The sequence below is a fragment of the Cantharellus anzutake genome (assembly GCF_015039405.1).
Source record: "Cantharellus anzutake strain C23 chromosome Unknown EI90scaffold_3, whole genome shotgun sequence".
In the NCBI taxonomy this organism is placed as follows: domain Eukaryota; kingdom Fungi; phylum Basidiomycota; class Agaricomycetes; order Cantharellales; family Hydnaceae; genus Cantharellus; species Cantharellus anzutake.
The window spans coordinates 2,224,276-2,237,771 of record NW_024066953.1 but is presented as its reverse complement, the minus strand read 5'-3'; the positions used below and the strand labels follow the sequence as shown (position 1 = coordinate 2,237,771).

The window sequence follows — 13,496 nt, the reverse complement described above, 5'->3', positions numbered from 1 at the left end:
TGTGTTGCTAAGCCCACCAAAGAGGTGGTTTTCACCAAGGGGCCCCCACATTGATCTTGGGGCCCCCTGCTGTGCTATGGCCAGAGTGGCAGGGGCCCTGAAGGGTTGCTTACTATTCCAGGGATGGTAACGTTCCATTCCCCTGTTCACCTCAGGCCTCAGTAGGTCTGTCTAAACATAAGCTTTAATGTGCTGTATATTCAACAGAGTAGAGGTAAAAGGCTACCAGGCCTTTACAACTACTCCGAGGTATATATATGTAAATTACATATCTCGGCACAAATAAATAAAGAAATAATAGCATCACTATAATCAGAATTATAGTGAAGTAAGGTTAATCCCTTACAGGCCCCCAAGGTCAATATGGGGGCCCCTTGGTAAAAACCACCTCTTAGGTAGGCTTAGCAACGCAAAATCGGTACCCTATAGGGCCTCACCCTGGCTGAGCAAGGTGACATGGCAGTGGCATATAGAGTTGAAGAATGATAAGTCCGAGTTTCGAAAGCTGTTTGGATTTGAGTTTAGGCCAGTTGGGGCATGTGAGCCCCAAGAGCTAAACTTGCAAAACTGTCACACATTCCAGTTTTGACATCAGTTTAGGATTTGAGTTTAGGCCGCTGTTTAGAGCTGTTTAGCCAACCGTGAAACCCCCTATTGTATTGTGATACGCTTTTTGTACTGGAACCTGAAACTGAATTGTAATACAAAAACAACGATTTTACGCGCAGAGACGGCTGGGTACGAGTCTGGGAGGGAGTTGACCACTCAGACGGAGTCTGCTGAGCCCCTCAATCAGTTGATTGCTACCCATTCAGATGTGGAGCTGGCCGAGGCCGACGCAAACAAGGGCAAACAAATAAGCACCGAGATGCCCCCAAACCCCCCAAAAAGTTCCGGAAAACATGGATCGAGTCCCGGTGAGGACAAGGCCACTGATCCCATCAGCATTGCACTGGATGAGCCGATGCTGGTCCACGCTGAAACAGAGGAGATCGATGCTTCTCAAGCTTCCCCGTCAGAGGAAAGCAACACCCTCAGACCGGATGAGGGAGCCATTGCTGAGCCTACAGGAAAGCCTATATGGTCCCCGATCGTTGACTCCTTTACTTATTAAATTTCTTATCCTATCCTAGATGACGCCCTCGGTGGAAGCTATGAAATAATAACGTCTTCAAAATCTCACAAAAACACAGTCGACAATGAGACACATGGAATGACACTCTCAATGTCTACTACTACGGATGACAGCTGGGAATACGTTGACCACATGAGCGCCTCCACAGGCGAGGCCCACGAAGGCTACGTTCAGAGGTTATGAAAGCAGTAGAGCCGTTTTTGGGCCGTCTGTGGCAGGATAAGGGACGCGCCCGGGGACGCCAAAGACATGATCCGCTTGTGCTTGTACAGTGCATTATCAGGATGATGATGATAAATACCCCACGGCCCCACATTAAGATGGGAGAATTTTGTGTACAAATAGATGTCAACATGGAGCTTGACCTCCCTCATTGACGCGCTCCCTCATGTCTAGCTCACCTTTTTCGTACTGAATGCCAGGATCTGAGCAGCAACCTCCTCTGCCGAGGGAGAGGCCCAGACGCCGATGTATTGGTTTTAAACAGGTTGTGGAAGCTACTTTGGAAGCCTCCAGAGAGCGGAGGGACAATCCGCAACCATGGATTGTCAGGAAGATTATGGTACCAGTAGTTCTGGCAATAATCGGTTACACTTATTATGTGTACGTTGTGCGTTTGTGCATATCGATGGTCCGAAGGAAGTCTGGCGCTTCTGGTTCACGCAGGGAGGGAAGTGAGTACGTTGCACTGACCAGTCAAACGCTCAATTTCACCAACAGGCGTTGTGTGTAGTTGCGTTCTTAGTTGTTTTTCATTCACTCTTCGCCATGCTTTTGTGGACATACGCCAAAGTCGTCTTGACTCCAGCGGGCTTCGCACGGGAGGTGAGTACTCGGGCCATTATCCGACCCTGTTTAACCCTCGGTTTCTCCTAGTACATCCCCAAGAGCCCTCCACCTGCCATGGCCCAATCTCAGCATAGGCATCCGTACGATGAATCGCTCATGACATACCCTACGAGCATCGGCGGTCCAGAGTATGCGCCCTCTGAAGGATATCGAAGTGCGTCATCGTCCCGACCCCAGAGCCCCACAAGATCCGGATCGTATGCTCAACCGACCATTGTCTCTCCAGTTCCCTCATTGCAAGATGGGGTCGTAGATGATCCCGGAAACGACCATAATGCGCATAGGCCCCCGACCTCACCCCCTGACTCTGTCGTGGAATCACCAGCACAAGCCTACGCTCGCAGCTATTCCTCTCAATGGCGTGCATCTCAGTCTAATGATAATAATGAGCATGCACTACATAATAACCAAGCTGCGAATGACCTCGTCGAGATGGATGCTATTCCCGCAGTGACCACAATGAACGCAGAAGGTCAATTAACTCCGCCGCCAGATAATGAACAACATTCCAACACGGATTCTATACCCCGGGCCTGCCCGCCTCCCTCTAGACAACCTCCTTCCCATCCTGCCCTGGCTCCGCAATATCGTTATTGTCGAAACGACGAGATAATCAAGCCCCCCCGTACACACCACTGTCGAATATGCGGCACTGTAGGTTCTATCTGCATTCAGTTTGCTGTTGAAGGCTGAGTTGTCCGCCAGTGCGTGCTCATGTTCGATCATCACTGTCCATGGATAGGTCAATGTGTTGGCGCCGGAAACCGACGGGTGAGTCTGATGACGGATCCTGGCTTCTTGAATGGCCATTTGACGCCACTTATTCATGTTGTAGTTTTTCCTCCTGTTCTGCGCCTGGTGTTTCCTTTTCTCTTTCTGGACGGCCATAACATTATTAATACCCACCGCATTACACGCGAACAACGGTGATCCACAGGAGATCGTGATGATATTCGTGTGCGTCCCAACACTGGTCACCATCTGAGCGTTTGCATTGACGGGACGCTCTACAGCGCTGCGCTCTTTTCGCTATTTACGGGATCACTTGCTACTAACCACTTTACACTAATTCGGTATAATTCTACAACAGTTGAACACCTGTCGGTTACTCGTATGCGACAACGCGAGCGCGCGGTACTTGCAAATTACTTCAAGATTTGGCAGTGCCGGTATGTGCAACTACCACCTTTCGAACAGATCGTCGCCAAATTCGTTTCTTCTCTTTGTCGCCGCCAGTGAAAAGCGATATTTATTACGGCAGTGGGATGAAGAATGGGGAAGACTTGGGACAGAAGGGAACTTGTGGTGGCTTGGGAGTGCCCATGCAAATTGGGAAGCCGTGATGGGCAAAAACCCTTGGTATTGGATTTGTAAGCTTGTCTCCGAATCGCGAGGGTTATCTGAACGGGGCTCACATTGGAACCGCGGACGTGTCAACAGTCCCTATAGGAAAAAGTTTTACAGACGGACTGGACTTTCCCCGGAACCCACGTTTTTCCGAAGACGGACGGTGGCGACGACGAGCCGAATGGCCCCCTAATGGGCTCTGACTTGCGAGTGAAAGCCCTCAGTCTGGGCCCTGCTATTATTGGTTCTGTTCAGGGGTGGTTTTTGGTTGTACCTCTTGCCGCATCTCCGCTTTACATCACGTAAAACGGTAAGTATGGATGCGTGCAATTGGGTAGTCGACCATGTTGTGGATCTTGATTCTGTTCGAGAACGCATGAAGGAGAGAGGTGAAGATACATTCCACGTTGAGGCGCAACAAGTTGATGTAGAATGTTATGATTACGTTGGATATAAACGTTGCAAGGTACAGATGAGCTTAGGCTATTAAGCAACGAACAACTTTGTCTCCGGGGTCATCGTCGCCGTCGGACTTGAGGGTGGAAGCATTGGTAGACAGCCTCTCTAAAGTGTTGGATCCGGATGTCACAATCACGGTTGAATTGACGCCCTTTTCTCCGCAAAACCCGTTCAGTTCCCTAAAGTCACTCGTTTCCTTACATCTTGCACCTTCCTCCCCCTTGCACCCCCTCCCCCCCCCTTTCTCCCCCTCCAGCCTCCTTCCGAGCTCTGATACACTCCCTCACTCCTTCTCCACGTCTATCTTCGCGTCATTGCTTATCAGCCCCCATCCTCAACTCTCCGTTTCAAATTAAGCTCAACATGCCCAATTGGCACGATCCCGCGTGCGTCCCCCCATTTGTTTTTCTCTCACGGCTAAAACTCCAATCGTCCTAATTTTCTGCGTTTTCCTATCCCGTCTTCAGTGAGATCCAACGCGATGTCAGTCCTGTGTTCTGACCTACGCTGACGCCACCATCTAAACTCACGCATCTAGATTCAAATCTTTGCCAAGTCTCTTTTATTCTGGCTTGGTGTCTATGTGTGCGTGTACTATCCCCACTGTCTCAGTTGTCGGAGACGCTCATTGTAGAGCGGTAGCTGGGAATACCTCAACTCCCTTGGACCCGACTTGGACATCCTTCTCGCGCGCCGACCATTTCGCCCTGCCCAGCTCGTCTATTTCGCTTGCCGCTATGCAAACCTTGCTTTTCTCATTGGAACGTGAGCCTATCAATTTCAGATTGCCCAACATGATCCCAGGACTGAACACGTCTCCCTTACAGAAATATCGCAATGGAGGTCTCGCATCCCATCAACTGTCGTGCGCTCTATATCTTTGATACTGTTGGTATTTATTACATCCAGCGCGTGGGACTTGGCTAATTTTTTTCTCCTCTCCGAAGCTTACACTTGGTGTCGTGTTGGGAACATCATCTGGGCTCCTCATGCTCCGAACGTATGTCCTACCTGAACTGAAACAAAACAAATGGTCCTGATGGACTCTCATCCCCAGCGCCGTTGTTTGGGGTTACGATAAACGAGTCGTCATTCCTTTGATCATTTGTTCGCTCGGTCATTGGGCCGTTATTCTTCGGGGTGCGTTGATTATTCCTTTTGTATTACATTAACTTGACAACGATTTCACCACCTTAAGATATCGTTGTGGTGCACGCGTCATGGAATCCGCCCGCCCACACTTGTGTATGTGTCTATTTCAATTCACATGTGGTCATACGACGGTGATGCTATGAATGTCCAGGCTGTAGACGAAGTCTTCAATTACTGGCTCGCTGTCGAGTTCATTTACAGTACGCATTCTACGCATGGGATGTTTCGATGACATGAACTGAGAACCGCCGTAGCCATGGTCTTGGACTTCATTATTCTCTGCCTTACTACTATCGGCCTTTTCAGATGCTTGCCGATCAAAAGCAAGGTCAGGGACGTTCTTCTTCGTGACGGGTGAGTAGATTTATAACATTTCGCGTTTCTGACGCCGCTGACTCCAAGGAAGGGTTGTTTATTTTATTTGCGCCTTCACCGCGTACCTGATACCTTCAATCGTCATGTTAATGCATTTGAATCGTAAGCAGATGAGCCCCACATAGGCAACCCTGGTACTAATTGTCTTTTTCCAGCTATCATGGATTTGTGAGTCGAAACCAGTCAGAAATAAAAGACCAACGTTAACATAATCTTCATCTTCTAGCCTTTTCGTTCCCCTGGCCTCCACTGTTAGCTCGATTGTTGCAACACGATCCGTTCGAAGGCTTACACTCGCTTTCCATGTGGACTCTTCCCGCAGTCATGCGCTGGACACGAATGCCCAGTGAGTTTTTCAGTCAAGCACTACAGCCTGTCATTCCAACTCCTGATTCTCATTATTCGTAGCCGTCAAAAGAATTCATCGGGCACGCGATCCACTTTCTCTCTTAGTACCCCTTACATGAGTACTCGAAGCGCAATCGAGCCCAAAAACGTGCGATTCCCAATCACTGCGCCACTTTCAGCTCGCCAAAAGAAGAGGGCTGACTCCACCTCAGGCACCCAGACCACTTCCAATGGTAGCATGACGATCTCAAAAAATAGCGCCCTGGACATTGAAAAGAACATTCACCCCGATCCTATTGAAGGCTCCGGAACTGAGGGAATAGTTGAACTTCCTATGCATGTGTACGTTAGGTATGTTCACTTTTAAACATGGTTCTTGGGGGTTCTACTGATTTGAATTCGTGTCGAATAGTACAACTCAAGTCACTGACGCAGACGTTGAGCAACAACCAACGCCTGACGCCCCTCCGCCCCGCCTCCTTTAATTCGGCATATTACCGCATTATCGATGGTCTACTCTTCCATCCCACCCAAAACTTGATCCGTGATCAATTCTGGCTTACCACCCTTCCTAAACCCGATGACCTTAAGACCAATCCCGCAACGGCGTTTACGTTATAACGTCGCACCAATGTCGCTGTTCTCGCTTAATTCCAATTTCCTTCGTTGTTTCCCTTCGCCTTAACTTATGGTCCGACGTTCCCTCCCCTCTCTTCCGTTTCTCACTTTACCACATGCCGTCCGCCCCCGTCTGTCGACTAATACTCTAACCACATCATCCTGTTCCATTCATATTGTTAAGCATTCGTAATTCGTTGGCATGGTCACCATGGTCACGAAAGCTTCGGCATTCGTCACTCGCGACCTTTATTCTTTTCTTCTTGACACAATAGGTTGAAGACTACACTTCGATGACTTCCCCCCGGCCCTCCTCTTCGCTCTCGCTCCTGCTAAATGACACACTTCTCACCCTGCGTACCATCATTGTTCTGCCCGCCAGCTTAGCTTACCCACATTTCCCCCTTTGAAGCATCGTCCCTTTGCATCATCAGGTTCAACATCGATCCTCCACTTCCACTCTTACAGTATCTTCTGTTCTAGCAATTCTTGGTCACTTGTTTGTTTCATGTTGATTCCCCTAATGTTATTGGAGCCGATGTATGCCAGTGTCTTCCACATGCATAATCAAACTCCAAACTATTTTTTGCATATCGATTACAATTCCAAGATATTGCTTCAGTGTTTTACTTATATGTCGACGGGGCATTGCAGACAACACTGTCTCCCCGTCGTTGACGGAGCCAAACCGCTCTTCCACGGCGCGTAATATAATAGCTCCGAATAAAACAGAAGGTGTGAATTTCGTCGAACGTCGCTGGAATCATTGCGACACCCAGAAGTGCAGGGTTGTCACCTGCGCTGGCATGGAACCACAGAATCCATTGCCACCATTTGAGAAAGGCGTTGTTTACACAGAAGGCAGGAAATGTGCATGTGATTTGCTGCGCTGCCGGGCCCACAACTTTTCGTCGTGAACTGTGCACGGGCTGGCTCCCAAGAAATATTCCGTCCGTACTCCTACCCGATAAGATCCGAATTTTTGGCAGAATATGATCTGCTGATTTCTTCAACAAACGCCCCACATTTACTGGACTTTCAATGCATCCTCGCTCTCCCGTGTCTATATACGGCGAAGTAATTCTTTAGGCCTATCTCGGCAGTTGAGCTCGAGCTGAAAGACCACGATCCTTCACACGCATTCCTTCACAAGTGGTTCAGTCTATGTCGGCCTAGGCACTGTTTGCGCTACAATAAATCCGACCAACTTCAACGCTACATGCTCAGGCATGACTTCCAGTCACCCTCGGGTCGTTCCAAGACATATAAAAGAAGTAAAACGAAAAGAATGATTTTCCTTTTCGTTGAAAGCACCAGGTAGAATGCTGAAACCATGTGGCCACCCCCGAGAAGAGCACATATCGATATCGATGCCGGCAACATGTTCACTACACTATACTAGAAGAGTGTGGGTTGAATTTCACTTAGACAATGAAAGACAAATACTCATTTTGTTAATTATTTCTGCGCAAGTTTACAGGTCAAACCAAGTGTTGCGTAAAAGATATATTGTTACGGAGTCGTAGAGGCTGGAGTCTGCGCAAAAGCATGCATGCCGCTTACATGCCGCTACAGATTCACCGCGTGAGAATCGTAAATCGCTCGACACCCAGTGTTTCAATTTGAGATACGAGTGCGTCAATGCTTTGGTTTTCAAAGCTATCTTTGGTTTCACTCTGGTTCATCAGTCAGAAGCTCTCGCCTGGAATTTGATCATGACCGCAGCGTCTCAGTTCAGGAGCCGCCTGACACTGAGACGAACTCCTTCACACCGTATCCAGCCAGATACCACTACTGTTTGCCTTTTAATTCGGGGGGGATGACGTTTCCCCTTCTCCTGGTTCTATGTACTCTGGCTCCTATAGCACTAACTGAAGTGCTTGCTCGTCGAATTTCCAGTGCCAATCATTCCTCGGTTTGACCCCATGAAACGCCAAAAGTTCTACGCCTCAGCTCTTGTGGCGTCTTTTGCCTTAGTAGCTGGCTCGTCTTCTGGTCTGACCGACCACAGAACCTTTAGGGCGCGAGGGGGAAACCGGCTTCTGTCACACCGCCGTCAGAACCCGTATGTCGGGCACCATCACCATTTCCTAGAACATCCGCATCAAAGTCGCTACTCACCTCCACCACAACCCCAACTTGAGTCTAGAGATTCTCCTAAATATGTCCTTGTTGAGGAACGGAAAGGAAATAGCTTCTTTGATGGCTTTGATTTCTTCACATCCCCAGATCCCACTCACGGGATGGTGAATTACCTTGACCAGAACGCTGCCCGCAATGCTGGGCTCGTTTATGTGCAACCTGATGGCACCGTCGTTATGAAGGTAGATAATTCCACTAATCTTCCTTACGGTGCATTGCGTAATTCGTGAGTGCTGCTTACTTCTCTGTGTTCTAATCTGATTATTCCTCGCCCCTAATGAATAGTGTACGAATCTCGAGTATCAGAAAGTACCAGGGAGGACTGTTCATTTTTGACGTCCAAGCGGGCCCGTTTGGGTGTGGGGTTTGGCCTGCGTTCTGGACCGTGGGTCCAGATTGGCCTTTAGGCGGTAAGCCCATTGGACTCCCAGCGCTAATACTATTTGACGTCCTTCCCGCACCACAGGAGAAATTGACATTTTTGAAGGTGTCCACTACGGTCCTACCAATCAGATGACCTTACATACTGCCCCTGGTTGTTCCACTGACACTAATTCAACGGTCCCAAATGATTTCCGCGTACCACCGTCTTCGGCAGGCATGGGAACATCGAACTGCGGCCCCTCTCCAAATAACGGTGGATGCTATTTCATTGATAACAATCCGACCTCATACGGCACGAAGTTTAGGGACGCTGGTGGCGCAGTGATGGCAATGGAGTGGAGCAATCGCGGAATTAGAATTTGTCCGTTTTCTCTCCGTCCACATTTTCCTGGCTCAAACGTCATTCTTAGGGAACTTTCCTCGCAATCACGTCCCTTTTGACCTCAAGGCTCAAAAGCCTGTACCTGCCCTCTGGTCGAGCGCGTACCTCAAAGCCGCATGGACTTCAACGGCTTGTCCGCCTTCGAAGTACTTTAGACAGCATTCAATTGTTATCGACACCACGCTCTGTGGCGATTGGGCTGGGACTACGTACACGAGCGCAGGGTGTCCTGGGACCTGCACCCAACAAATTATGACAGCTGGTAACTTCGATAGTGAGTGCTCGTGGACCATTTCTTGCACAGGGTAGTCTAACCACTGGATCCCGCAATTTAGACGCGGTATGGAAAATCAATGCTGTTGCGGTATACACTCAGAAGTAGCATGTTCATGTTATCACTATTTGTGTTTGGGTTAGGAGGCTCGGGATAATTCATTCCCTTCGTTTTAGTGCACGTTTCAATTTGTTTGTCCTGGATGGTTGTTGCGCCATAACGAATTTGAACACGTTCCCTTGGGCGTCAGTCAGATGTAGGCTCGATCCCTCAACATGAAATCCGGCATATTCGGTGATCACAGTTGCTCTGGAATGCGTGGTTGAAAAGGGATACAACACATCCCTCTTTATGTATTCGGACTAAAGTTGAACACTAAAACCCTCTATCCGCTTGTGGCCGCCACTAGGCCCAGAATGAGCAAGACTGCACCAAGAAAAGCGTAGGTGCATTTTGAACTCCAACACACATAAGTCGATTTATCCCAATATTCGAATTAGGCATCTCCGAAAGATAACCCTCAACAAGATGGATCTGAAGCAATTTGGGAGGCAGGGGCTCTCTGGGCCAGTGAGACAATGGACGACAATGGACCTCAGCAGCAACTCGGAAATACGAAGTGATCAGGTAGTACTTGTAGCTCGGCAACTGTCCTATAGGGCATCATGCAACATAAATGACTGAGGAAGTCCTGAAAACCCATCAAGTTTGCGACAAGCATGAAACTTGGTAAATTGGAAAGCAAATTCCAAACCGGCACCCTTAAGCCCGGCCTATCAAAACATATGACAGATAGCCGACAAACAAAACGTCTGAGAAACCGTTCGAAGACCCAGATGAGTATGGGAAAGATCGCTCAACGTAAGTGTTTAAGAGTGGCCGCAAGACGCGATGTATATATAGTAATGCCAGACTCGAGAACACTGGCATTCCTCCATTATAGAGCGTAATTTGTCACGAGTACCATGTGCTTCTATTGGTGGTCCATGTTTTGTTTCGTTGGGCAACACTATAATCACCATCAAATACCTCATGGCTTTAAGGCAAGACGGACTTAACAGCCCACTGAACAGCTTCCTCTACATCATTGACAATGGCCGTGGGCGTATGCTTTGGAGGCGCACCATCGGAGTCGTACACGCCTGTCTTAACGAGGAGAGAACACCAGCCTGCTGCATTAGCGCCGGCGATATCTGGATAAGGTTCCATACCAAACTCGGCGTTGGTCCCTGTAGAGGATAGTATATGTTTACGCACCAGATTCAGGATTATCTTTAAAGACGGCGGCAGCCAGAGTGTTCCCACAGATTTAGGCATGCAATAGAGCAGATAGCGTTCGAAAACTTACCGCCAACCATAAACCTAAGGTGTTTCGAAGTGACAAGTCAGTCTGGCCGAAAGGCAATGGCAACCGAGGCCCACCCACACTTTTGGTAACCGCGCATTCTTGTCGTCAAGCTGCCATCCTGAATCCTCCCATTGCTTACGGAGCATAGACTTTCCATAATCAAACGTTATCTTGTTAGGTTTTCCGAACCCCACATACGGGTACTCTGAGCCTGTTGCTGCCTATTTACCAGCAGACGGACGGAACATCGCATAAGAGTTTAGAGATGATGGAGAAGTGGCAACGAAATGCAAGATGCCTCACTTTGAACGTAGCTTGAAAGGCAGCCCTGAAAGCACCTTGTCCGTATCTCGGCATGTCAAAACCACCCTTCCATAACAAATCCGGGTTACAAAAGAAAAGTTTCGCTCCTTTTTGACCCCACTTATAACGAGGCGGGCAGGATCCAAGCGGGTGAGGGTGGGAGAGGAGAACGTCAGTGAGAATTTGGATGTCGAGTGCCCAGTTACGAGGGTCGTGCATAACAAAAATTGAAGTAATGGGTGCTGTGGAGAAGTCATGTCTCTTAATGAAGGGAGGGTTTGGGTCACAGGAGAGGGAGGACGCGTTCGTTATGAATCAGAAAAGGTTAAACGCGAATGAGGGTAGGGGGACTTACGACTGTGTGGTTTAGTTCCGGCTGGGTGAGAGTGTGGAATGGCCAAATGCTGTTGGAATAGGTAAGGTAGATATACGAAGAGAAAGCTGGGAGCATCTATGACGCACTCTGGATTCCAGGCCAGAATGTCCTGCGTCGTATACACGTTGCGGAAACCATAACTGCCATTCAAACATGACACATCAAGTCAACGAAGGCTGGATAAGCATAGGTACGGATAACAAAGTGTTTTGCGAACTTTTTTGCAACATGCCTCAACTCGTCAAGCACACCACCAAGAACAAGGATTTGTTCATCCCTTAGGTTATCTGGCCCTGAATCGTTCCCAACGTACCCCTTCATGACACTATTTTCAATGATCGCTCAGCATTTTGAGGGCATGGAATGAAATATCTACTGTCGTACGTATGCGATTGCAGGATCTGACTCGGTTTGATGTCTATTTCACATCGGATTGGAACATAACAGTTTAGACAGTGAAGTTGACAGAACTTACCACGGCTGAGTAAACGTGAGAGTACCTGCGCTCTGTCGTCCTCGGATGTACCGCCTCCATTAGTGATAAATATAAAAGGAATCCCTCTAAGATACATGTCATTGGCAATTGAATTCGGGTGTGAGATGAACGTGCCACTACTTATTCCAAGGATTACGCCCATATAGGATATCCAGAGCTCTATAAGTTGATGGAATGACTTTCTTCCCACAGAGTATCACGCCATCCTCCAGGAATCGTAAGGCCTAACTTGACTGAGGCGCTGAAAAATGGGGAACACACTATATCAAACGCAAAGGATATTGGAAGCGAGCTGGTATGTAGACTTCTGGGTGAGCTATGGCCTATTCCCAAAGAACTCTTCTGTTGCCTCCAGACAGAGGCACCCAGTGCCGGCCTATATAGCGCCCGGACTGACCTCATAGCATGGACAGCGATCGTCAGCCTCCGGCCGCCACCATCAGGAAAGTTCACATCACCTGACCAATATGCCGGTGAGTTGCTGCCAACTGCTTCGTTTGTTTCCTTCGCCGGTGATCCCCAACACTTCAAAGAGATCTCAAGCTTCCGGATCCAACTATTGATGGGACTATCCTTCCTTTCATCCGGGTTGCACGCTTGGTAAGTGAGACAGTATTCGACCCGTTGATACGCGCCCACCTCTGGAGCATCGAAGCTTTCCGTGACCGATCTGTAAACAGGGGAAATGTCGCGGGGAAACGGAGGAAGAGCTCTGACAAATGTGATAATGCTATGGATTCTGCCTGGCAGGCATTTTCGAGATGCAGACGAAAAGCACTAAAAAATGGACAAAGTTGGTGCTAATCAAGCTATGCCCAGGGTTTTCTTACAAGCAGGTGAGGACTTTCAGCCCCTTGCAACACTCCTTCTGAACAACTGCCAGCATAGAAGAAGTGCTTATTATCAACATCCCAATCAGTAATCAACATCCCACTCATTACTGATTGGGATGATAACGACATTGAGGTGGCGTGAATTCAAGGATTTGATTCGTAGCATGTAGTATCATGATAACTCCATTTACCCTCTTCCTCCTCACTGTCCTTGTACTCTTTGTCTTTATGTTGTTACTCGTCACTCGATATAGCGTTTGTAGCGTTATTATACCGACGAATAGTTGAGCGTGAGTACTGAGCAACTCATCCGACGTCCTGCTCCGCATGCACAAATAAAATGGTCATGATCATGGGTACCATCTTTTCCATAGCGAACTTATAATATCTCTTAAATCTGTATCATCCATTTTTCCTTTTGAAACAGACCGCTACTTTCTATAAAATTCCGGGTGCGGCTTAATTCGCCAGAGAGTGGTCGGTCTTTCCTTGGGCCCGGTCCTTGGTGCAATCTTGCTTGGAGGAAGCTACTACGTGCGTGGTCGATCCTTAATACCCATAAACCGTTATGTATTTCATCATCCACAACCATCGTAAAGTGACCGTTTACCTCATTAAGCCGGTAGAAAACTACGAACAAACAGGTCTTTTACCCTCGTTAGCGTGGTGATGGGG

The 13,496-nt window shown here is 48.3% G+C and overlaps 4 protein-coding genes across 4 annotated transcripts; 3 read left to right on the top strand and 1 right to left on the bottom strand.

The window, feature by feature from the left end:
• Positions 1-1,550: 1,550 nt before the first annotated feature.
• On the top strand, positions 1,551-3,936 carry EI90DRAFT_3208683 (DHHC palmitoyltransferase-domain-containing protein; the record flags this gene model as incomplete). The annotated part of the gene is made up of 9 exons (XM_039066440.1): positions 1,551-1,809; positions 1,869-1,960; positions 2,012-2,293; positions 2,375-2,638; positions 2,690-2,755; positions 2,820-2,941; positions 2,998-3,153; positions 3,221-3,354; positions 3,425-3,936. 9 exons carry the CDS (start codon positions 1,551-1,553, stop codon positions 3,532-3,534), a joined length of 1,485 nt encoding a protein of 494 aa, XP_038922991.1. The 3' UTR covers positions 3,535-3,936.
• Positions 3,840-5,919, top strand: EI90DRAFT_1333018 (uncharacterized protein). The gene is made up of 13 exons (XM_039051680.1): positions 3,840-4,176; positions 4,258-4,273; positions 4,329-4,375; positions 4,433-4,555; positions 4,618-4,678; positions 4,738-4,790; positions 4,848-4,930; positions 4,989-5,035; positions 5,094-5,142; positions 5,197-5,270; positions 5,574-5,663; positions 5,726-5,813; positions 5,878-5,919. The coding sequence occupies exons 1-12, from the start codon at positions 4,154-4,156 to the stop codon at positions 5,768-5,770; spliced, it is 711 nt and encodes a 236-aa protein (XP_038922990.1). The 5' UTR covers positions 3,840-4,153; the 3' UTR covers positions 5,771-5,813; positions 5,878-5,919.
• Positions 5,920-8,208: 2,289 nt separating this feature from the next.
• Positions 8,209-9,573, top strand: EI90DRAFT_2904334 (concanavalin A-like lectin/glucanase domain-containing protein; the record flags this gene model as incomplete). The annotated part of the gene is made up of 5 exons (XM_039054169.1): positions 8,209-8,651; positions 8,711-8,835; positions 8,892-9,170; positions 9,220-9,465; positions 9,527-9,573. The coding sequence occupies 5 exons, from the start codon at positions 8,209-8,211 to the stop codon at positions 9,571-9,573; spliced, it is 1,140 nt and encodes a 379-aa protein (XP_038922989.1).
• Positions 9,574-10,275: 702 nt separating this feature from the next.
• Positions 10,276-12,950, bottom strand: EI90DRAFT_3278897 (HAD-like domain-containing protein; the record flags this gene model as incomplete). The annotated part of the gene is made up of 13 exons (XM_039066639.1): positions 10,276-10,403; positions 10,476-10,658; positions 10,723-10,737; positions 10,814-10,827; positions 10,892-11,034; positions 11,117-11,377; positions 11,472-11,520; positions 11,579-11,632; positions 11,710-11,817; positions 11,877-11,910; positions 11,968-12,053; positions 12,109-12,212; positions 12,819-12,950. The coding sequence occupies 12 exons, from the start codon at positions 12,948-12,950 to the stop codon at positions 10,504-10,506; spliced, it is 1,155 nt and encodes a 384-aa protein (XP_038922988.1). The 3' UTR covers positions 10,276-10,403; positions 10,476-10,503.
• Positions 12,951-13,496: the final 546 nt, after the last annotated feature.